Raw genomic sequence first — 23869 nt, forward strand, 5'->3', positions numbered from 1 at the left:
CATGCAATCTCTCAAACCGAGTGTGATGCTCTAGATGAGTTGTCATTCAACCATACATGAATACCCTGAGTACAGCCAAATGAATCTTTGCTCTGGGGTCAAGGTGAAAAATGCAGTACCAACAGTCATACACAACACAAGGCACATATAGCACATATAAGGTAGCAGTAAACATACAATCACATAAAAATATATAATATAGCCAAGTCCCTGAGTGACATGTCCTGTAGTTTGATGGTTGTTGGCCAGAATAAGCCCTCAGTATGCACGCACTCCACCTTGTCTTTCACCAAGCAATCACCAGAAAGCAGCAATGATGGAAAGGAGGTGCCCCCAGTCCAGCGTAGATGTCGTGCCACAGTGCCTGTTCAGTCTCTCCTCCCAAAGCTGCTACTCCGCTTGTTCTCTGCAGCACAGCAGAGGTCACTCTCATGTGGAGCAGCTCCCTGTTGAGCAGATTTCCTCCAGGTCTGTCTATTGAGTGCAGTGTCTTCCCAGTTTTTAGATGTAATGTCGAATTTCTTCAGGCTAATTGTGATGTTACTTTGAACCATTTCCTTTGCTCACCAGAGGCTTGCTGATCTCCCTTCAATTGGGAGTAAAGGATTTGTTTGGGGAGACATGAGTTGGCCATCTGGATGACATGACCTATCCATCAGAGTTGGTGTTGCTTTATCATGGTGGAGATACCGTTCATGTTGGCCTCCTCCAGTATGCTGGTGTTAGTATCTCTGTCCTGCCAACTGATCCTCAAAATCTTTTGTGGAATTGTTCCAGCACTTTCAAGTGGACAACTATAGGTTGTCCATGATTCTGCTCTGTACAATAATGTAGGAAGGATGGCTGCTCTATAGACCAAAAGCTTTGTTTGGACCTGTAGGTCACGGTCTTCAAAGACTCATTTCCTTAATCCTGCATAGGCTCCACCAGCATCACCCAGGCAGTGGTGAATCTCCGAGTCAATGTCTGTTTTTGAGGAAAGAATGCTGCCAATGCAGGAGAAAGTGGTCTACATTTTCAAGGGCAATAGCATCAATTTTTATGGTGAACTGGATAAATGAACGGTTGAATGATGACAACAGGAATTCTGCAGATGCTGGAAATTCAAGCAACACACATCAAAGTTGCTGGTGAACGCAGCAGGCCAGGCAGCATCTATAGGAAGAGGTGCAGTTGACGTTTCAGGCCGAGACCCTTCGTCAGGACTAACTGAAGGAAGAGTGAGTAAGGGATTTGAAAGCTGGAGGGGGAGGGGGAGATGCAAAATGATAGGAGAAGACAGGAGGGGGAGGGATAGAGCCGAGAGCTGGACAGGTGATAGGCAAAAGGGGATACGAGAGGATCATGGGACAGGAGGTCCGGGAAGAAAGACGGGGGGGGGTGACCCAGAGGATGGGCAAGAGGTATATTCAGAGGGACAGAGGGAGAAAAAGGAGAGTGAGAGAAAGAATGTGTGCATAAAAATGAGTAACAGATGGGGTACGAGGGGGAGGTGGGGCCTAGTGGAAGTTAGAGAAGTCAATGTTCATGCCATCAGGTTGGAGGCTACCCAGACGGAATATAAGGTGTTGTTCCTCCAACCTGAGTGTCGCTTCATCTTTACAGTAGAGGAGGCCGTGGATAGACATGTCAGAATGGGAATGGGATATGGAATTAAAATGTGTGGCCACTGGGAGATCCTGCTTTCTCTGGCGGACAGAGCGTAGATGTTCAGCAAAGCGGTCTCCCAGTCTGCGTCAGTTGAATGATGACTTATTTAGGGCCTAAGTCTTTTAATATTCAATCCAAGATACAGGGCCCTGTATGCTTTGGCAAAGGTATTCAGGATATATTGGAGGTCTTCTACAGAGTGTGCTGCAATGGTGTTGTTATCCAATTACTGAAGCTCCATGAAGTTCTTAAATATGCTCTCTCCATCAACTGTTGATATCCTTATGATCCTCTAACAAGTCCTTCCCATCCTTTGAGCATAGGGGGTTTATTCCACAGTACTTGGTGCCATAGATTGCTGGGTTGGCACTGAAGAAGCATCTCATTTTACAAGAGTCCGACAGTCTCTGAATTTCCAGGGCTTTCTCAGTCCATCAAGAATTCTTTAGGTGCTTCACCCTGGACTGGACATTTGCCTTGGCTCTGGAATTTTCTCTTTTGGCCTTGCTGCTGATGTAAATCTTTCAAGCACAAAGGCTTTCTTTTTCTTGGAGATAAGTTGTTCTATCTCCAAGTCGTTATCATCAAATCAATCCTGATGTTTTCTGGACTCATGCACAAAGGTGTTTTTGTAAGTATGGAAGATGGTGGATTTAAGCAGACCCCTGTGTTCTTCCGTATCCTCCAAATATTCTTTTTCGTGGTTTTCCCCAGATGAGGGCTGAAGGTGATGTTGGGTGGCAGTGTCAAGTAGGCCCTTGAGTTTTAATATTGTCCTGGTGTGCTTCTGTGAATCTTCCTCTTCTTCATGAGTGTGATGGGTATGGGGGAGCAGATGACCTGACCAACAGTCATCTGTGTCAATCATGGCCTCTGTGATATTCACATCACAGTGGTCCCTGGCTCGGACAATAACATCGTCAATGAGATGCCACTGCTTAGATCAAGGATGATGCCGAGATGCCTTAAATTTGTTTTTCTGACAGAAGCGAGTGCTCATGATGACAAGATTGTGCTTAGCACATATGATGAGAAGTAGTACTCTGCTTGAGTTGATCTTGCCAAAGCCTTCCTTTCCTATGGTACTCTTCCAAAGGTTGAAGACCCAACAGACCCTGGCATTGAAGTTCCCTCAGAGAATTAGCTTATCCTCCTCGGGGATGCTCGACAGTGCCATGTCTAGATAGCATAGAAGGCTTCTTTTACATGTTCATGTGGGCCCAGGGTTGGTGCATTAGCATTCAAGATGGTTGCCATATAGTTGTTGGCAAGCACCAAATGTATCATCATACGATGTTCACTGATCCCCATGGGAAATTTAGAGAGATGACTGACGAGGAAATGAATGTAATTAGTCTAAGATTAGTGAAAATAGGTCTTTGAGAATGACAATGATCAGTGGATCAAATTCAATGCATTAAATGATGTGACCTCGAGGAAACCCCCCTCTCCCCCTGAGGAACGGGCACCTTGTCTGGCCGCAGCTGAGGCAGGGAGGATCCTAGCCAGGGTAAACCCAGACAAAGCTGCAGGGCCAAAAAACATAGCTGGAGAGATGCTGAGGGATTGTGCACCACTGCTAACAGATATCTTTAATATCTCTTTGTAACAATCCACTGACCCTACAGGCTTTAAGGCAGCCACCATCATTCCAGTGCCAAAAGAGGTACAGTAACTGGCCTAAATGACCACCACCCAGAGGCTCTGTCCTCAACAATCATGAAGTGCTTTGAGCAGCTGGTAACGGATCATATAAAATCCCATCTTCCAGCTACATTGGACCCTTTCCAGTTCAGCTACCACTCAAAATTAATGTTGTTCCTCAACTTCAGCTTGAGTTTAAATCAATTGTTGCTCAGAGGCTCAACACCCTTCTCTGTGCCTGGCTCTTAGGCTTCTTGACAAAAAGACCCCATTCAGTGCAAGTTAGCAGCAACATCTCAAGCTCCATTACACTAAGCGCTGGCATCCCCCATGGCTGTGTGCTCAGCCCACTGCTGTTCACACTGCCGACTAATAACCGCACTGCCAGATGCAGTCAAAACACATCATCAACTTGGCTGATGATATAACCATATAACCAAATAACAATTACAGCACAGAAACAGGCCATCTCGGCCCTTCTAGTCCATGTTGAATTCTTACTCTCACCTAGTCCCACTGACCTGCACTCAGCCCATAACCACCCATTCCTTTCCTGTCCATATAGCTATCCAGTTTAACTTTAAGTGACAACATAGATCCTGCCTCAACCACTTCTGCTGGAAGCTCGTTCCACACAGCCTCCACTCTCTGAGTAACGAAGTTCCCCCTCATGTTACCCCTGTACTTTTGCCCTTTAACTCTCAACTTATGTCCTCTTGTTTGAATCTCCCTCAGTCTCAATGGAAAAAGCTTATTCATGTCAACTCTATCTATCCCCCTCATAATTCTAAATACCTCTATCAAATCCCCCCTCAACCTTCTATGCTCCAAAGAATAAAGACCCAACTTGTTCAACATTTCTTTGTAACTTAGGTGATGAAACCCAGGTAACATTCCAGTAAATCTTCTCTGTATTCTCTCTATTTTGTTGACATCTTTCCTATAATTTGGTAACCAAAGCTGTACACAATAGTCCAAATTTGACCTCACCAATGCTTTGTACAATTTCAACATTACATCCCAACTCCTATACTGAATGCTCTGATTTACAAAGGCCAGCATACCAAAAGCTTTCTTCACCACCCTATCCATATGAGATTCCACCTTCAGGGAACTATGCACCATTATTCCTAGATCCCTCTGTCCTACAGCATTCTTCAATGCCCTACCATTTACCATGTATGTCCTATTTTGTTTGGCCCTACCAAAATGTAGCACCTCACATTTATCAGCATTAAACTCCATCTGCCATCTTTCAGCCCACTCTTCTAACTGGCCTAAATCTCTCTGCAAGCTTTGAAAACCTACTTCATTATCCACAACTCCACCTATCTTAGTATCATCTGCATACTTACTAATCTAATTTACCACCCCATCATCCAGATCATTATTGTATATCACAAATAACATTGGACCCAGTACAGATCCTTGAGGCACACCGCTAGTCACCGGCCTCCAATTTGACAAACAGTTATCCACCACCACTTTCTGGCGTCTCCCATCCAGCTACTGCTGAATCTATTTTACTACTTCAATATTAATACCTAACGATTGAACCTTCCTAACCAACCTTCCATGTGGGACCTTGTCAACGGCCTTACTGAAGTCATGTATGCAACATCCACCGCTTTACCCTCGTCAACTTTCCTAGTAACCTCTTCAAAAAATTCAATAAGATTTGTCAAACATGACCTTCCAAGCACAAATCCATGTTGACTGTTCCTAATCAAACCCTGTCTATCCAGATAATTATATATACCATCTCTAAGAATACTTTCCAACAATTTACCCAACACTGACGTCAAACTCACAGGCCGATAATTGCTAGGTTTACTCTTAGATCCCTTTTTAAACAATGGAACCACATGAGCAATACGCCAATCCTCTGGCACCATCCCCGTTTCTAATGACATTTGAAATACTTCTGTCAGAGCCCCTGCTATTTCCACACTAACTTCCCTCAAGGTCCTAGGGAATATCCTGTCAGGACCCGAAGACTTATCTGCTTTTATATTCCTTAAAAGCTCCAGTATTTCCTTTTCTTTAATCATCATAGTTTCCATAACTTCCCTACCTGTTTCCCTTATCTTACACACTTCAATATCCTTCTCCTTAGTGAATACCGAAGAAAAGAAATTGTTCAGAATCTCCCCCATCTCTTTTGGCTCCACACATAGCTGTCCACTCTGATTCTCTAAGGGATCAATTTTATCCCTCATGATCCTTTTGCTATTAATATAACTGTAGAAACTATTTGAATTTATTTTCACCTTACTTGCCAGAGCAACCTTGTATCTTCTTTTAGCTTTTCTAATTTCTTGCTTAAGATTCTTTTTACATTCTTTATATTCCTCGAGCAACTCATTTACTCCATGCTGCCTATATTTATTGTAGATATCTCTCTTTTTCGGAACCAAGTTTCCAATATCCCTTGAAAACCATGGCTCTCTCAAACTTCTAACCTTTCCTTTCAACCTAACAGGAACATAAAGATTCTGTACTCTCAAAATTTCATCTCTAAATGACCTCCATTTCTCTATTACATTCTTCCCATAAAACAAATTGTCCCAATCCACTCCTTCTAAATCCTTTCGCATCTCCTCAAAGTTAGCCTTTCTCCAATCAAAAATCTCAACCCTGGGTCCAGACCTATCCTTCTCCATAATTATATTGAAACTAATAGCATTGTGATCACTGGACCCGAAGTGCTCCCCAACACAAACCTCCGTCACCTGACCTATCTCATTCCCTAACAGGAGATCCAACACTGCCCCTTCTCCTGTTGGTACCTCTATGTATTGCTGCAAAAAACTATCTTGCGTACATTTTACAAACTGTAAACCATCCAGCCCCTTTACAGTATGGGCTTCCCAGTCTATTTGTAGAAAATTAAAATCTCCCATAATCACTACCTTGTGCTTACTACAAATATCTGCTATCTCCTTACAAATTTTCTCCTCCAATTCTCGCTCCCCGTTTGATGGTCTATAATACCCCCCCCCCATAAGTGTTACTACACCTTTCCCCTTCCTCAATTCCACCCAAATAGCCTCCCTAGATGAGCCATCTAATCTATCCTGCCGGAGCACTGATGTAATATTTTCTCTGACAAGCAATGCAACACCTCCCCCTCTTGTCCCTCCCATTCTATCACACCTGTAGCAATGAAATCCAGGAATATTTAGTTGCCAATCACACCCCTCCTGTAACCATGTTTCACTAATAGCTACTACATCATACTTCCAGGTATCAATCCATGCTTTAAGCTCATCCAAACAACAGGAATTCTGCCGATGCTGGAAATTCAAGCAACACACATCAAAGTTGCTGGTGAACGCAGCAGGCCAGGCAGCATCTCTAGGAAGAGGTATAGTCAACGTTTCAGGCCGAAACCCTTCATCCTGCTGCATTCACCAGCAACTTTGATGTGTTTAAGCTCATCCACCTTTCTTATAATGCTCCTAGCATTAAAATAAATGCATCTAAGAAACTTTCCACCTCTTCCTCTCTGTTTATCACTAACGGTGCAAACAACTTTACTATTTTCTTTTTCTTCCTTCTGCCCCCTTCCCCACATCTGTTCCTACACTTTGGTTCCCCTCCCCCCTCATATTTAGTTTAAATCCACCGGAGCCTCTCTAGCAAACCTACCTGCATGAATATTTGTCCCCCTCCAGTTCAGATGTAGACCATCCCACTGGAACAGGTCCCACCTTCCCTGGAAAACTGCTCAATTATCTATAAATCTGAAGCCCTCCCTCCTGCACCATGTCTTCAGCCATGTGTTGATCTGCGCTATGTTACTATTTCTAAACCTGCCTGCACATGGCAGCAGTGGTTGGCCTGATCAGCAGCAATGATAAGTTGGCATTCAGAGAGGAGGGAGAGATGCTTGTCAAATGTGAGAGAACAACAAACTGAGTCTCAATGTGCACAAGGCAAAAGAGATGATTGTGGACTTCAGGAAGGTTCAGGCTGACCACTCTCCATTCCACATCAATGGCTCTACTATGGAGAGAGTGAAGAGCACAAAGTTCCTTTTCTTTAGTGTGCACACAACAGACGATCTAATCCGGCCCAAAAAACCTCCTTACTAGTCAAAAAGACACAGCAGTGTCTACATTTTCTGAGGAGATTGAGACATGCAAGGTTCCCTGCCCCCAATTCTAACAACTTTCTGAGAACTATGGAGACTGTCCTGTCTGGATGCTTCATTGTGAGATAAAGATGCTACAAGGCATTGGACTGCAAGACCCTACGAGGATAATAAAAGCTGCCAAGAGTATCACCAAGGTCCCCCTCCCCCATATTTGTGGCATTTACCAGGAATGTTGTATACAATAGAGCCTGAAGTATTGTTGAGAATTCCTACCATCCATCCCACAATCTCTTTGACCTACTGCTGTCAGGAAGGAGGTACAGGAGGATTGACACTAGTACTGTCAGACTGGGTAACAGTTCCTTCCCTCAATCTGGGGCTAATGAAGACCCTACCAGCAGCACAGCAACAAAGGCTATGTGCACAGGAGCTTTTCAGTGATTGTGTTGCTGCTCACTCGCACAGTTTAGAGGGAACAGTGATTAGGGAACTTAAGGTAAAGGAACCCTTAGGAGACACTGATCACAATATGGTAGAATTCAACCTGCAATTTGAGAGGGAGAAACTAAAATTGGATGTATCAATATTACAGCTGAGTAAAGGTAACTACACAGGTATGAGAGAGGAGCTGTCCAAAGTTGATTGGAAGGGGGCACTAGCAGGGATGACGGTACAACAGCAATGGCTGAAGTTTCTGGGAGTAATTTGGAACATACAGGATCAGTTCATCCCAAAGAAGAAGAAGTATTTTAGAAGGAAAATGACGTAACCATACCTGACAAGGGAAGTCAAAGACAGCATAAAAGCAAAAGAGATGGCATACAATACAGCAAAAATTAGTGGGAATTTAGAGAATTGGAAAGTTTTTAAAAACCAACAGAAGGCAACTAAAAAACAAAGAGAGAAAAAATGAAAATGAAAATAAACTAGCCAAAATATAAAAGATGATATCAAAATGTTTTAAGATGCATGAAGAGTAAATGAGAGGCCAGAGTAGACAATGGAAAACGATGTGGGAGAGGTAGTAATAGGTAACAAGGCAATAGTGGACTGACTAAATTAGTATTTTGTGTCAGATTTTACTGTGGAGGACACCAGCAGCTTGCCAGAAATTCACGAACGTCAGGGGGCAGAAGTGAATCTAGTCATTATTACTAAGGAGCATGTGCTTGGGAAGCTGAATGATAGGTCACCTGGACCAGGTGGACTACGCCCCTGGGTTCTGTAGAGGGTAGCTAAAGAGATTGTGCAGATATTAGTAATAATCTTTTATTGATCACTAGATTCTGGAATGATTCCATAGAAATTAAAAATTGTAAATGTCACTACTCTCTTTAAGAAGGGAGGAAGGCAAAAGGCAGGAAATTATAACCCAGTTAGCAGTTCACTGGTTGGCAAGATGAGAGTAGTTGGAGGCACACAATAAAACAGGCTGAAGTCAGCACGGTTTCCTTAAGAACAAATCTTGCCTGACAGATCTGCTGGAATTCCTTGAGGAAACAACAGGCAAGATAGACAAAAGAGAGTCTGCGAATGTTGTTTGCTTGGATTTTCAGAAGGTCTTGACAAGGTGCTGCATGTGAGGCTGCTAAACAAGAGGAAGAGACCGTAGTTTTACAGGAAAGATATAATCATGGACAGACAGAAGATTGTTTGACTGACAGAAAGCACAGAGTAAGATAAAATTGGCCTTTTCTGCTTGGCTGTCAGCAGGGGTCAGTGTTGGGTCTGCTACTTTTCACGTTGTATGTTAATGATCTTTCTATATGAGGAGAATAGATAGAATTGATGTGGAGAGGATGTTTCCATTAGGGCAAGACTCTAGCACCAGACAACACAATTTTTGAATAGAAGGACATCCCTTTAAAACAGAGATGAGGAGGAATTTCTTTAGCCAGATGGTGGTGAATCTGTGGAATTCTTTGCCACAGACGGCTGTGAAGGCCAAGTCCTTCGGTATATTTAAAGAAGAGGTTTTTAGGTTCTTGATTAATAAGGATATCAAAGGTTACAGGGCGAAGGCAGGAGAATGGGGTTGAAAGGGGAAATAAATCAGCATGATTGATTAGTGGAGCAGACTTGTTGGGCTGAATGGCCTAATTCTGCTCCTCTCTCTTATGGTCTTCTTAACGGGGTTCTTGACCTTGCTATTTAAATCATGAATTAACAGCAGGACTCCAGTTTTAAGGCCTCGGCAATCCACTGTACTCTCTCAGTCATTACAACCCACATTTGAATCTAATATTACCTTCTTTTGGATCCCGAGGGCATTTGCCGACCTGACAAGTCTGCCTTGATCAAACACCTTGCTGAAACCCACATTTATTAGATCACACACCGGTATGTAGTAATGCACCGCACCGAGCAGCCCTCCTTGGTTCCCCTTTCAAATTTAAACTGTTCTTTAGTTATGATCTTCCCCAAAACAAAGTGATTGTCCTTGAATAACCTTGCTTGTCCAGAAGAAACTGTAATTGACTCAGACTGGAAAATCAGTACTCTTCTTTTTGTTTACTGCTTCTCTTCCCTTTGAACATTGTTCTTCTTCACATGCACATGAGAACACCAAGGCATCTTCTCTTAACTATCACCCAGTTTCTGTGCATGAGCAGCAGTGTAGGGGATGTTCACTATTCATAAGCAATTGCATGATGATGTCCTTGAGGAAGGCCAGCATGAGTAGTGTAATTTTAATTTCAGTATTTGTGCATTGATGCTGGTGAATGGATCTCAGCAGCTGAGCAACCAGGTGCAGGTCCTGAAGTGAATGAATTTGAAAGGCCCTAATTAAGGCTGGCAACTCACCATGACTCTCAAACCATTTGTGACCTACTGGCTGTAGTTTCACATTGCCCTCAGTGCAAATTAATTATCATATTAATTAACCAACAGATCCTATTAGAATATTATAATTATAATATTATAAATTCTATTAAAATAATCATCTTAATGTAATATATTAATTAACCTACAGATCCTATTAGTTGATGAAACTGACACAATGTTTTGTGGAGCCACGATTCTAAATGAGAGGTTACTAGTGACTGCAGCCCATTGCCTTAACCACACCAAGGCCATCACTGCTGTTGCTGGTGAGGACTCTTTTTCTATATTGCTTTATTGATAAATTGTGATTCCCATTTCAAATACAGTGGAAAATGTTAAGCAGATTCTCTGATTTATTCTGTGTTTCATGCTTTTCCTGTAAAATCCATGTTTCTTCAATTTTTTTCTAACATCTAATTTTTAATTATTGCTCTTCCTACAGGTTAAAGATTAAAGATTATCATTCTTTGTTATGTGTACTTTGAATCCTAAAGTGAAACGTGCTGTTTGGGTCAGAGACTAGCATAGTGAGGGCAGTGGCAGGTCAGGTGTCGCCATGCTTTGGCTGCCAACATAGCATGTCCATAGTTTACGAACTTTTACTAATCCATACACCTTTGGAATGTGAGGGGTTACTGGAGCACCCAGAGGAAACACGCACGGTCATGGGAAGTATGTACAAATTTCTTAAATCAAAGATGGGATTTGAACCCGATCGCTGTTGCTGGAAAGTGTTATATTAGCCTCTGCGCTACTGTTCTGCCTGTACACCATCATGCCTCCCACTTACAGACAAAGGGATTATTCTGTCAACTTCGCTAATCTGCAGAATTTTACTACAAATTTAAGATTTCAGCTCTAGGTGGCACTTTCCATTGGCTGTATGGCTCCAGCCCTGAATTTCAATTAAGCAGACAAACTGGTCAATTGGAATTTGTGACAAGCTGACGAGTGCACAGCCTGGTTGTCCTGATTGTCCCTGTGACCGACCGCGTGGGATTTCCAGCGTTGCTCCTGTTTCACAGCACTTGTCAGGATATGCAGGCTCGTAGGTTAACTGAATGTAGGTAAGTGACAAGCCAATCAGATGGGAGTTGAGAGGATGAAAATGCGAGTTGAGTAGGTGGGTGTTTGGTGGTCTGAGCACTGGTGAGCTCATTTCCATGATGCATGATTCCATCTTTACATCTAGTTCTCTTCTTTCAGGCAATGTCACCCTTTTATCTTTAACATAGAACGACAGCACCACATAAGTCCTTCAGCCCACAACGTTGTGCCTACCTTTCAACCTACTCCAAACTTAAACTAACACTTTCCTCCCACAAATAGCCTTTTAAATGTCTCTGAAGTATCTGCCTCTACAATCAACACTGGAAGTGCATTAGTGCATTATCATTTTACTCACCTCTATTACGTCACCCTTTTTGCTCCAAAGAGAAAAGACCCAGCTTGCTCAATCTTTCCTCATAAGACATGTTCTCCAATCCAGGCAGCATCCAGGTAAACCCCCTCTGCACCCACATCCTTCCTGTGATGTGGCAAACAGAAACGAACACAGTACTCCAAGTTGTCTAACCAGAGTTTCATAAAGCCGCAACATTACCTCATGGCTCTTGAATTGAGAAGCCCAGCTAATGAAGACAAATGCACGACATGCCTTCTTGATCATCCTATCAACCTTCTCAGCACTTTTGAGGAATCTCTGAATGTGGAGCCAAGACCCCGGTGTCCTTCCACATTGGGAACCTGCCACAACCTTGCACTCTGCCTTTATGTTCAACATTACAAAGTGTATCACATCACCCTTTTCCACATGGTACTCCATCTCAGCTCAGCTCCGCATCCTATCAATATCCCATTGTAATTTACGACAACCTTCTATACTACCCACAACATCACCAAACTTTGTGTCATCTGCAAATTTACTAACTTGTCCTTCCACTTCCTCATCTAAATCATTTATAAAAATCACAAAGAGCAGGGCGTCACAGAACAGATTCCTGTGGAACACCTCTGGTCACTGACCTCCAAGCTAATATGTTCCATCTACTACCAGATTCTACCTTCTGTGGGCAGTTCAATACTGAATCCATACAGCCACGTTTCCCTGGATCCCATGCCCCTGACTTTCTGACTGAGACTACATGGGGAACCTTTTCAACTACCTTACTAAAATTCATATACGCCACATCCACTGCTCTACCTTCATCAAATTGTTTTGTTCTCACCTCAAAAAATTCAGTCAGGCTCCTGAGGCATAACCTGTCCCTCACAAAGCCATGATGACTACCTTTGATCAGAGTATGTTACTCCAAATGGTTGTAGATCCTGTCTCTAAGAATCCTGTCCAATACTTTGCCCATTTATGTAAGGCTCAATGGTCTATAATTCCCAGGATTATCCTTATTACCTTTCTTGAACTAACGAATAACATTTTCCACCCTCCAATCATCTGGTTCTACCCCTGTGGCCATTACAAATTCAAAAGTCATTGCCAAAGGTGCAGAAATCTCTTCCTCATCAGTAATCTTCTTTCTTAACGTCAGCATGTCCTACCATATTAGCCTAATCAATGCTGTCTGACCCTTGCTTCCTAAACCTTAAATAAGTCTCTTTCTTCTTCTTGACTCAATGTTCCACATCTCTTGTCAACCATGATCCCTTCACCTATTATCCTTTCCCTGCCTCAACAGGACAGACCTATCCAGAACCACATGCAAGTGCTCCCTGAACAACTTCCACATTCCTGTTGTGCATTTTCTTAAATATATCTGTTCCCAAGTTATGTTCCTCAGTTCCTGCCTAATAGCATCATATTTCCCCCTCTCTATTTAAACACCATACTGTCCGATTCTATGGCCCTGCTAAAGCTCAGGGAGTTGTGGTCGCTGTCTCTGAAATGCACAGCCGCTGAGAGATCGGTCACCTGAACAGGTTCAATGCCTCATACTAGATCCAGCATGGGCCTCTGCTCTAGTCTCTCTATCCAAACACATAGCTTTGTAAAAATATTCAGTCCCCTACCCTTTGTTCATGTAAGTGAGCATTACAACCAGGGATTTTGATCAATTCTTTCATGTCCACATAATCTGCTGTCTGTTCCCCGAACTAGTGAATCCCCTATCACCATTGTTCTCCTCTCCTTCCCCCTTCCCTCTGAGCCACAGAGCCAGACTTGGTGCCAGAGACTGGTAGCTGCATCTTTTCCCTAGTAGGTCATCCCCCCCAGTAGTATCCAAAGTTATGTACTGTTATTGAGGGATACAGCTACAGCAACACTCTGCGCTGACTGTCTATTCTCTTTCCCTCTCCTGACAGACACACAGCTACCTGCCTTCTGCAAATTCGGTGTGACTACTTCCCTGTAGCTCCTATCACCTCCTCATTCTCCTAAATGAGCCGGAGGTTATCTAGCTTTATCTCCAGTTCACTAACATGGTCTGTAAGAAACTGCATCCAGATGCACTCTCTTGCAGATGTAGCAATCATGGACACTGCAGATTTCCCAGATCTCCCACATTGTACAAGAGGAACACAGAACTGCCCTGGGATCCATTCTTGCTGCCCTATCTAAGCACTAATAAGGAAATAAACAGAAACTTGATGAAAACCTCAACCAAGCCTGCGCCTCTTCTTGTCGAAGCTTCTTGAAACAAAGCTTCAGTTCTCCACTTTGACTCTGGTTCACTCACACAGTGGCTGCTCCGCTTAAACCAAACTTCTTTTTATTGGTTCTTGCAGATTGCTTAATAATGCAAAATATCTGAAGCTCTGCAGAATGTCCCAACAGGCCCTCTTGCTTTTAAATCTGGTGCTTCTCACTTCAAGTAACAGCCCCCAGAATTTCAAGCCAAGTAGCCAAAAACCCATGTCATGAAGAGGAGAACACACGTCGACAGCATTTGGAGAACAGGATTAAACTCACATGGTCGTGGCTGTGAAGCAGCAGCGTCAAATCTGGTCTCTTGTGCATTCATTACCTCCTTCCCCTCACCTCCACCCCCATCGGTGACTATGTGGGAGCTCCTTTCCTCAACCTCTACACTGGACTAACCCTCTCCAAATCCTTCACAGACCCAGGGTTTTGATTGTTACCCCAAGGCTTGCTACCATCTGTTCTCAATTCTCATCATTCTGAAGCCCCTTTGAATCCTCAACTGGATCAAAAGCTCTAGCAGGATGAAGCAAGTTGTAAAATCACTAGATTTTTGCTCTGGTTTGCAGAGTAGAATCCATAACTTGGAAATAATTTGATAGAAATTTAACCATTAATTAAAGATTCAAAAGATCTTATTTGGACATTTCTATTGCTACATGCAGGTGAATTTGATATCAACTTGGACGAAGGTACAGAGCAGCGACAAGAAGTTACGATGGTAATTGCCCATCCTCGATTCGAAAAATACACATTTGATAATGACATTGCAATTCTGATTTTGAAGAACCCTCTACAATTCAATCAGAATGTTGTACCAATTTGCATTCCCCATAAAAACTTTGCGGAACAAGTTCTGATGAATCAGCCCGATGCATTTGTTAGTGGCTGGGGCCGTCTCCAAGACCACGGTGTGACATCCGCCAAGCTCCAGTTGCTCAGGGTGCCTTACGTCGACCGGCTCAAATGCATTGAATCCAGTCGGTTCCCTGTGTCTCAGAACATGTTCTGTGCTGGCTACAGTGATGAGAGCAAAGACTCTTGCCGAGGGGACAGTGGTGGACCCCATGTCACCAAACACAAGAACACTTGGTTTTTGACTGGTATAGTGAGCTGGGGAGAAGGATGCGCACAGAAAGGGAAATATGGCATCTACACAAAGGTGTCAAAATACATCAAATGGATTAAATATGTTATCAAAGAAATGTCTACTTACCCACACACACATACTTAGATTGAAAATGCATTTCACTTTAATATGTGCAGGCTACACACCCCACTTTGCAAATATATTACAAAGTTTGACTTCCTCACCATTAATTCCAATATACAGTACATCAGAGCTGAGCATAGAAATTAAACGCAGTCTTTGTGACATATTTAAAATTAGACCTTTCATCAATAGTTGGCTCCACTTATCTACATTAGGTTTACAAAGGAGCTTTAATTTTTTTTTAAGATTTTCATATAATTACACGATATCATTGGTTTCCTACTTAATCTTTTCCCCATGTTATAGTTTAATGCTGTATGTAAAATATCAACCAGCAAGCAGTTGTCCCAATTAGAGTGTACATGCCATCTCTGAAAAGTGCACCAATAATATGAAGAATAAAAATTACCATCAGAATGTGACTATATCTGGAAGACAAATGGTATATATCATCACACCAATGCACACTGAAGACTGTTTAATTGTGGCAGACAAACTAAATGATGTGAGTGTACGGAAACAAGTTGTCAGAAGTGTACATTGCTGACACACACACTGGATAGTAGAAATGTACAGTGGCAGTGGACGAACAAAATTGTGCTATTTACAATGGTAACTGTAATGTAGGAGAGCAGGTTCGAGGATCCAATCAATGCAGCAGGAGAAACTGATTTAAAAACAGGTGTGTGGGGTGTTAATTTCACAAACAGTGGAACACTAAGTCAGATATCTAGCTAAGCCAGTATTTGTCTAAGATATCCAAAACCACCACACCGTACATTCAGCTGCCCTTTAAATGAACAGATACGCTGCTAAATCTCCCTGATCTATAAAACCAAGAAGTAAGCATGCTACACATAAATACTTAATTAAAAAACCATGGTGGGGGGGTGGGGGTCTGTGTCTGCAATGTTCTCTCTCAGTGGTCCTTCAAGACTAGTCGCAAATTCAGGCTGAAGTGGCAGAAAAGAAAAAGAGCAAACCCTCTGCATGGAGTATCTTTGATACTCCTAGGGTGTCTGGAACCTGAGCTGGGCTCCATTGCATCCAAAAATCAACCAATGGGAAAAGAGTACTGTAAACTTTAAACAAACTATTCAGCATGATGGAAATGGCTTTCGAATAGAAGAAGCTACACCTCCAGAGAACAGTAACCAGTACACTGAGCAGAGCAAGTGTCCAATAGTGACAGATAATTAGACACCAAAATATTTTACATAATGTAACTGACATACCATGCAGTACAGTTGTACATAAGTTACAAATACATTGGACAGTACACATATCCAATAATGCTATTGTGTCTATTGTACAACCCTAGTCATAGTCATAGCCATAGTCATAGTCATACTTTATTGATCCCGGGGGAAATTGGTTTTCGTTGCAGTGTTGCTAGTTCTGGAAATGTACCAATAACAGGTACACTACAGTGGCTATGAACACTTGGAATGGTTCAGTACATTGCTTGCTATTGTACTCTTGGCATAGTTGAGGTGCACTGAACCATGCCATGTTTATAATAATGGGAAACACACTGAACTGTGCCAAGGGTATGAAATTGAGACGTGCACTGAGCTATGCCAAGTATACATAGTAGGAAGTACAATAGTGAGAAGCACACTCAACTGTACCAAGGGAATGAGACTGGGAAATGCATTGAATTATGCCAAGTGTACTATAGTAGGAAGTACAATAGTGAGAAAAACACTCAACTGTGCCAAGTGTACGAGATTGGGAGATGCACTGAATTATGCCAAGCGTAGAAAAGTGACAGGTGCATTAAACTGTAACAAGGTTACAAGAGTGTCAATTAATCTGATGAGATTATGGTGCTGATGCAGATGAACTGTGCAGTACGTTAGAAATTCCAAATAGATTTTTTTTTGTATCTGTATTTACTCAGGAGATGGACATGGGCTCCATAGAAGTGAGGCAAAACAGCTGTGAGATTTTGAACTGTATACAGGTTACAGAAGAAGAAGAGTTTGCTGTCCTGAGGCAAAATAGGATGGATAAATCTCCAGGGCCAGACTAGGTGTCTCAATGGACCTTGTGGGAGGTTAGCACAGAAATTGTAGGGGCTCTAGAAAAGGGTGAGATGAAGGAGGACTGGAGGATATGTAATGTTGTTCTATTGTTTAAGAAAGGCTCTAAGAATAAGTCATGATATTACAGGCCAGTGAGCCTGCTGTCAGTAGGAGATAAATTATTACCCGGTATCTTAAGGGATCAGATATATAAGTATTTGGGTAGACAGGGTCTGATTAGGGGTAGTCAATATAGCTTTGTGCATGGTAGGTCATGTCTAGCCAAACTTATAGAATCTTTTGAGGAAGTTACCAGGAAAGTTGATTAAGGAAAGGCAGTAGACGTTATCTACATGGACTTCAGCAAGACATTTCACAAGCATGGGAGGTTGGTCAAGAAGACTAAGTCACTTAGCATTCAAGATGAGGTGCTAAATTAGATTTAACATTGGCTTCGCAAGAGAAGCCAGAGAGTGATAGTAGATGGCTGCCTCTCTGAACAGAGGCCTGTGACTAATGGAGTGCCACAGAGATCAGTGATGGGTCTGTTGTTGTTTGTCATCTCTATCAACAATCTGGATGTTAATGTTGTAAACTGGATCAGCAAATTTGTGGATGCCTCCAAGACTGGGGCTGTAGTGGACAACAAGGAAGACTACCAAAGCTTGAAGTGCGATCCAGACCAGCTGGAAATATGGCCTGAAAAATGGCAGCTGGAACAATGCAGACAAGTGTGAGGTGTTGCAGTTATGGAGGACAAACCAGGGTAGTGACATTTAAAAAAAAATTGGATGTAGACAGGTATGGTCCACATGCAGATCGATGGGACTAAGCAAGATAAGAATTTGTCATGGACAAATGGGCCAAAGGCCTGTTTCTGTGCTCCATGACTAGATGGAATTGTGAAAAACATGAAGAATAATGTCACTTGCTTAGTGACTGTTAATGTGAACATTATTCACAGTTAGACATTGTTTAAGTAGATGAGAGGTGCAGTTAATAAGGCCCTTGCCTCACATCTCTAGTGGACATTATCCAGAGTTAGACATTGGGAGGGTGAGGAGCCAGAGGTCGTGGTACATATAGGTACCAATGACATAGGTAGGAAAAGAGAAGAGGTCCTGAAAGGAGAATATAGGGAGTTAGGAAGGGAGCTGAGAAGAAGGACTGCAAAGGTAGTAATCTCGGGATTACTGCCTGTGCCACGCGACAGTGAGAGTAGGAATGGAATGAGGTGGTGGATAAATGCGTGGCTGAGGGATTGGAGCAGGGGGCAGGGATTCAAGTTTCTGGATCATTGGGACCTCTTTTGGCGCAGGTGTGACCTGTACAAAAAGGATGGGTTGCTCTTGAATCCTAGGGGGACCGATACCCTGGTGGGGAGATTTGCGAAGGCTACTGAGGAGACTTTAAACTAGAATGGTTGGGGGCTGGGAATCAAATTGAAGAGACTAGGAGAGAAGAGGTTAGTTCACAAATAGAGAAAGCTAGTAGACAGTGTGTGAGGGAGGATCGGCAGGGGACAGAGAACAGGAGCACTCAGACCGAAGATGTAGGGGAGAAGGAAGAAAAAGATAACAAAGTTGTTTGCACCATTAGGAATAAACAGAGAGTAAGAGGTCGAGAGTTTCTTTAATGCTAGGAGCATTGTAAGAAAGGTGAATGAGCTTAGAGCATGGATTGATACCTGGAAATATGATGTTGTAGCTATTAGTGAAACATGGTTACAAGAGGGGTGTGATTGGCAACTAAATATTCCTGGATTTCGTTGCTTCAGGTGTGATAGAATCGGAGGGGCAAGAGGGCAGGTGTTGCATTGCTTGTTGGAGAAAATATAACAGCGGTGCTTTGGCAGGATAGATTAAAGGACTTGTCTAGGGAGGCTATTTGGGTGGAACTGAGGAATAGGAAAGGTGTAGTAACGTTTATAGGGGTGTATTATAGACCACCTAATGGGGAGCGAGAATTGGAGAAACAAATTTGTAAGGAGACAGCAGATATTTGTAGTAAGCACAAGGTTGTGATCGTGGGAGATTTTAATTTTCCACACATAGACTGGGATCCCATTCTGTTAAAGGGCTGGATGGTTTGGAGTTTGTAAAATGTGTGCAGGATAGTTTTTTGCAGCAATACATAGAGGTACCAACTAGAGAAGGGGCAGTGTTGGATCTCCTGTTAGGGAATGAGATAGGGCAGGTGACGGAGGTTTGTGTTGGGGAGCACTTCGGGTCCAGTGATCACAATACCATTAGTTTCAATATAATTATGGAGAAGGATAGGACTGGACCCAGGGTTGAGATTTTTGATTGGAGAAAGGCTAACTTTGAGGAGATGCGAAAGGATTTAGAAGGAGTGGATTGGGACAATTTGTTTTATAGGAAGGATGTAATAGAGAAATGGAGCTCATTTAAAGGTGAGATATTGAGGGTACAGAATCTTTATGTTCCTGTTAGGTTGAAAGGAAAGGTTAAAAGTTTGAGAGAGCCACGATTTTCAAGGGATATAGGAAACTTGGTTCGGAAAAAGAGAGAGAGCTACAATAAATATAGGCAGCTTGGAGTAAATGAGGGGCTCGAGGGATATAAAGAATGTAAAATGAATCTTAAGAAAGAAATTAGAAAAGCTAAAAGAAGATATGAGGTTGCTTTGGCAAGTAAGGTGAAAATAAATCCAAATGGTTTCTACAGTTGTATTAATAGCAAAAGGATAGTGAGGGATAAAATTGGTCCCTTAGAGAATCAGAGTGGACGGCTGTGTGCGGAGTCAAAAGAGATGGGGGAGATTCTGAACAATTTCTTTTCTTCGGTATTCACTAAGAAGAAGGATATTGAATTGTGTAAGGTAAGGGAAACAAGTAGGGTAGTTATGGAAACTATGATGATAAAAGAAGAGGAAGTACTGGCACTTTTAAGGAATATAAAAATGGATAAGTCTCCGGGTCCTGACAGGATATTCCAGAGGACCTCGAGGGAAGTTAGTGTGGAAATAGGGGGGCTCTGACAGAAATATTTCAAATGTCATTAGAAACAGGGATGGTGCCAGAGGATTGGCAAATTGCTCATGTTGTTTCATTGTTTAAATAGGGTTCTAAGAGTAAACCGAGCAATTATCGGCCTGTGAGCTTGACATCAGTGGTGGGTAAATTGATGGAAAGTATTCTTAGAGATGGTATATATAATTACCTGGATAGACAGGGTCTGATTAGGAACAGTCAACATGGATTTGTGTGTGGAAAGTCATGTTTGACAAATCTTATTGAATTTTTTGAAGCGGTTACTAGGAAGGTTGATGAGGGTAAAGCAGTGGATGTTGTCTATATGGACTTCAGTAAGGCCTTTGGCAGGGTTCCACATGGAAGGTTAGTTAGGAAGGTTCAATCGTTAGGTATTAATATTCAAGTAGTAAAATGGATTCAGCAGTGGCTAGATGGGAGACACCAGAGAGTAGTGGTGGATAACTGTTTATCAGACTGGAGGCCGGTGACTAGTGATGTGCCTCAGGGATCTGTACTGGGTCCAATTAGACATTGTTTGAGTAGATGAGTGGTGCGGTTAATAGGGCCCTTGCCTTACATCTCCTGTGGACATTATCAAGGTTTAGACATTGTTTGAGTAGATGAGTGGTGTTGTTTATATGGCCATTGCCTTAAATCTCTCATGGAAATTATGCAGGGTTAGTCATTGTTTGAGTAGATGAGTGGTGTAGTTAATAGGGCCCTTGCCTCACACCTCTAGTGGACATTATCCAGTTTTAGTCATTGTTTCAGTAGATGGGTGGTGCAGTTAATAGGGCCCTTGCCTCACATCTCTGGTGGACATTAACCAGGGTTAGACATTGTTTGGGTAGATGATTGGTGTGGTCTATAGGGCAGTTGCCTCACATCTCTGGTAGACATTACCCAGGGTCAGACATTGCTTGAGTAGATGAGTGGTGTAGTTAATAGGGCCCCTGCTTCACATCACTAGAGGACATTATCCAGGGTTAGACATTGTTTGAGTCGATGAGTGGTGCGGATAATAGGGCCCTTGCCTCGCATCTCTAGTGGACATTCTCCGGTTTTAGACATTGTTTAAGTCGATGAGTGGTGCAGTTAATAGTAGCCTTGCCTCACATCTCTAGTGGATATTATCCAGGGTTAGACACCCTTTGAGTAGATGAGTGGCACGGTTAACAGTAGTCTTGCCTCACACTCTAATGGACATTGTCCAGTGCTAGACATTGTTTGTGTAAATGAGTGGTGAGGTTAATAGGGCCCTTGCCTCACATCTCTGATGGACATTACCCAGGATTAGACATTGTTTGAATATATGAGTGGTGCAGTTGATAGGGCCCCTGCCTCACCTCTCGAGTGGACATTATCCAGGGTTAGACATTGAGTAGATGAGCAGTGCATTTAATAGGGCCCTTTTCTCACCTCTCTAGTGGACATTATCCAGTGTTAGACATTGTTTGAGTAGATGAGTGGTGTGGTTAATAGGGCCCTTGCCTAACATCTCAAGTGGACATTATCCAGCATTAGGCATTGTTTGATTTGAAGAGTGATGTGGTTATAGAGCCATTGCCTTCATCTCTAGTGAACATTATGCAGGGTTAGACATTGTTTGAGTAGATGAGTGGTGCAGTTAATAGGCCCCTTGCCTTACAACTCTGGTGGACATTACTCAAGATTAGACATTGTTTGAGTAGATGAGTTGTGCAGTCAATAGGGTCCTTGCCTCACCCCTCTTGTGGACATTATCCAGGGTTGGACATTGTTTGAGAAGATAAGTGGTGCATTTAATAAGACCCTAGCCTCGCATCTCTAGTGGACATTATCCAGTGTTAGACATTGTTTGAGTAGATGATTGGTGTGTGTTATAGGGCACTTGCCTTACATTTCTGGTGGATATTATCCAGGGGTAGACATTGTTTGAGGAGATGAGTGGTGCGGTTAATAGGGCCCTTGCCTCGCATCTCTAGTGGACATTATCCAGTGTAATACATTGTTTGAATTGAAGACTGGTGCAGTTAATAGTAGCCTTGCCTCACATCTCTTGTGGACAGTATCCAGTGTTAGACATTGTTTGTGTAAATGAGTGGTGTGGTTAATAGGTCCCTTGCCTCACAATTCTAGTGGACATTATCAAGGGTTAGACATTGTTTGAGTAGATGAGTGGTGTGGTTAATAGGGCCCTTGTCTCACATATCTAGTGGACATTATCCAGGGTTAAAAATTGTTTGAGTTGAAGACTGGTGCAGTTAATAGGGCCCTTGTCTCATATCTCTAGTGGACATTATCCAGCGTTAGACATTGTTTGTGTAGATGAGTGATGCAGTTATTAAGGCCCTTGCCTTACAACTCTGGTGGACATTATCCAGTGTTAGACATTGTTTGAGTAGATGAGTGGTGCAGTTAATAGGGCCCTTGCCTCACATCTCTAGTGGACATTATCCAGGGTTAGGCATTGTTTGAATAGATGAGTGGTACTTTTTATGGGGTCCTCGCCTCACATCTCTGGTGGACATTATCCAGCGTTAGTCATTGTTTGCGTAGATGATTGGTGAGGTTTATTGGGCCCTTGCCTCAATCTCTGGCTGACATTATCCAGGGTTAGACATTGTTTGAATAGACGTGTGGTGCATTGAATAAGACCCCTGCCTCACCTCTCTGGTGGACAGTATCCAGGGTTAGGAATTGTTTGACGAGATGAGTAGTGCGGTTAATAGGGCCCTTGCCTCCAACACCGAGCAAATTTTTCATCTTGCTTCACACTTAGAAACATAAGAAAATAGCAGCAAGTGTGAGGTGCATTGCACAGCCATTCAATGTTTTCAAGGCACATCTACCCCAGGGCTCATCTCCTGTGCTATTTCCTCATTGCCCTCAATTCCACAAACTTCCAAAAATTTATCAAGCTCTCTTTTAAGTTCCTCTGGTGATCTAGCCTTCACTACTCTGTTGGATAAAGAATTCCAGAGATTCACCAAACTCTGCAAGAAGAAATATCTATGTATCTAACATTTTAATGACTTCTCCCCTCATTGTATAACCTACATCCCCTGGCTTATTCAGCCATTTTGACATCTAGCCTGTCATTTCCTCAGTCAGAACCTACTTAGTATCTTAATTATTCCAATGAAATCATCCCTCATACTTCTAAATGCTATTGAAAATGGATATAACTTTTTTTCGCCATTCATCACTAACTCAACATCAGCAAAATAATGAACCAATTGTTGACTTCAGGAAGGGGAATGAGAGAAGACATATGCCAGTCTACAATGGAAGGCCTGACTGTTTGCATCATGGTACATTCTGGCAATTTGAATGTGAAGCCGCAGAGAGGAGTGGACTCTGCCCGATACATCACAGGCACATCCCTCGCCACCGTCGGCAGGTGCCAACAGGAGGCATTGCCCCACAAAGGCAACATCCCTCAGCAACGATCCCCAATATCCAGGCCATCCTGTCATTTTGCAGCTACTATTGGGCAGGAAATGCAGAAGCCCGAATTTACACACCACCAGGATCAAGAACAGTTATTTCCCTTCAACCATTTGATTATGAAGCAACTGGCAAACCTGGCTTCCCCCTGGTAAGCCACTCCCTCAACATTATCCAAAGCAGTATACTTATTATTGAGGGGACTATCTATAGGGGTATTCTGCACTAGTTGTCCATTTGTTTCCTTCTTCTGCTAGTCACCCAGGTACCTGCCTCCTACAACTTAAGGTGACTACCTCCCTATAGCTCCTGTCTATCACCTCCTCATTTG

General features: G+C 42.7%; 1 protein-coding gene across 1 annotated transcript in view; it reads left to right on the top strand.

Annotated features, from left to right (window-relative positions):
* The window catches only part of LOC134348211 (coagulation factor X-like), a 61321-nt gene extending 45795 nt beyond the window's left edge, over positions 1-15526 (top strand). The window contains exons 7-8 of the mRNA XM_063051237.1: positions 10368-10485; positions 14540-15526. Coding sequence (XP_062907307.1) covers positions 10368-10485; positions 14540-15108 — 687 coding nt within the window. The 3' untranslated portion in view covers positions 15109-15526. The remainder of the gene's footprint in view (positions 1-10367; positions 10486-14539) is intronic.
* Positions 15527-23869: the final 8343 nt, after the last annotated feature.

This window comes from Mobula hypostoma, chromosome 6 (genome assembly GCF_963921235.1).
Source record: "Mobula hypostoma chromosome 6, sMobHyp1.1, whole genome shotgun sequence".
Classification (NCBI taxonomy): Eukaryota; Metazoa; Chordata; class Chondrichthyes; order Myliobatiformes; family Myliobatidae; genus Mobula; species Mobula hypostoma.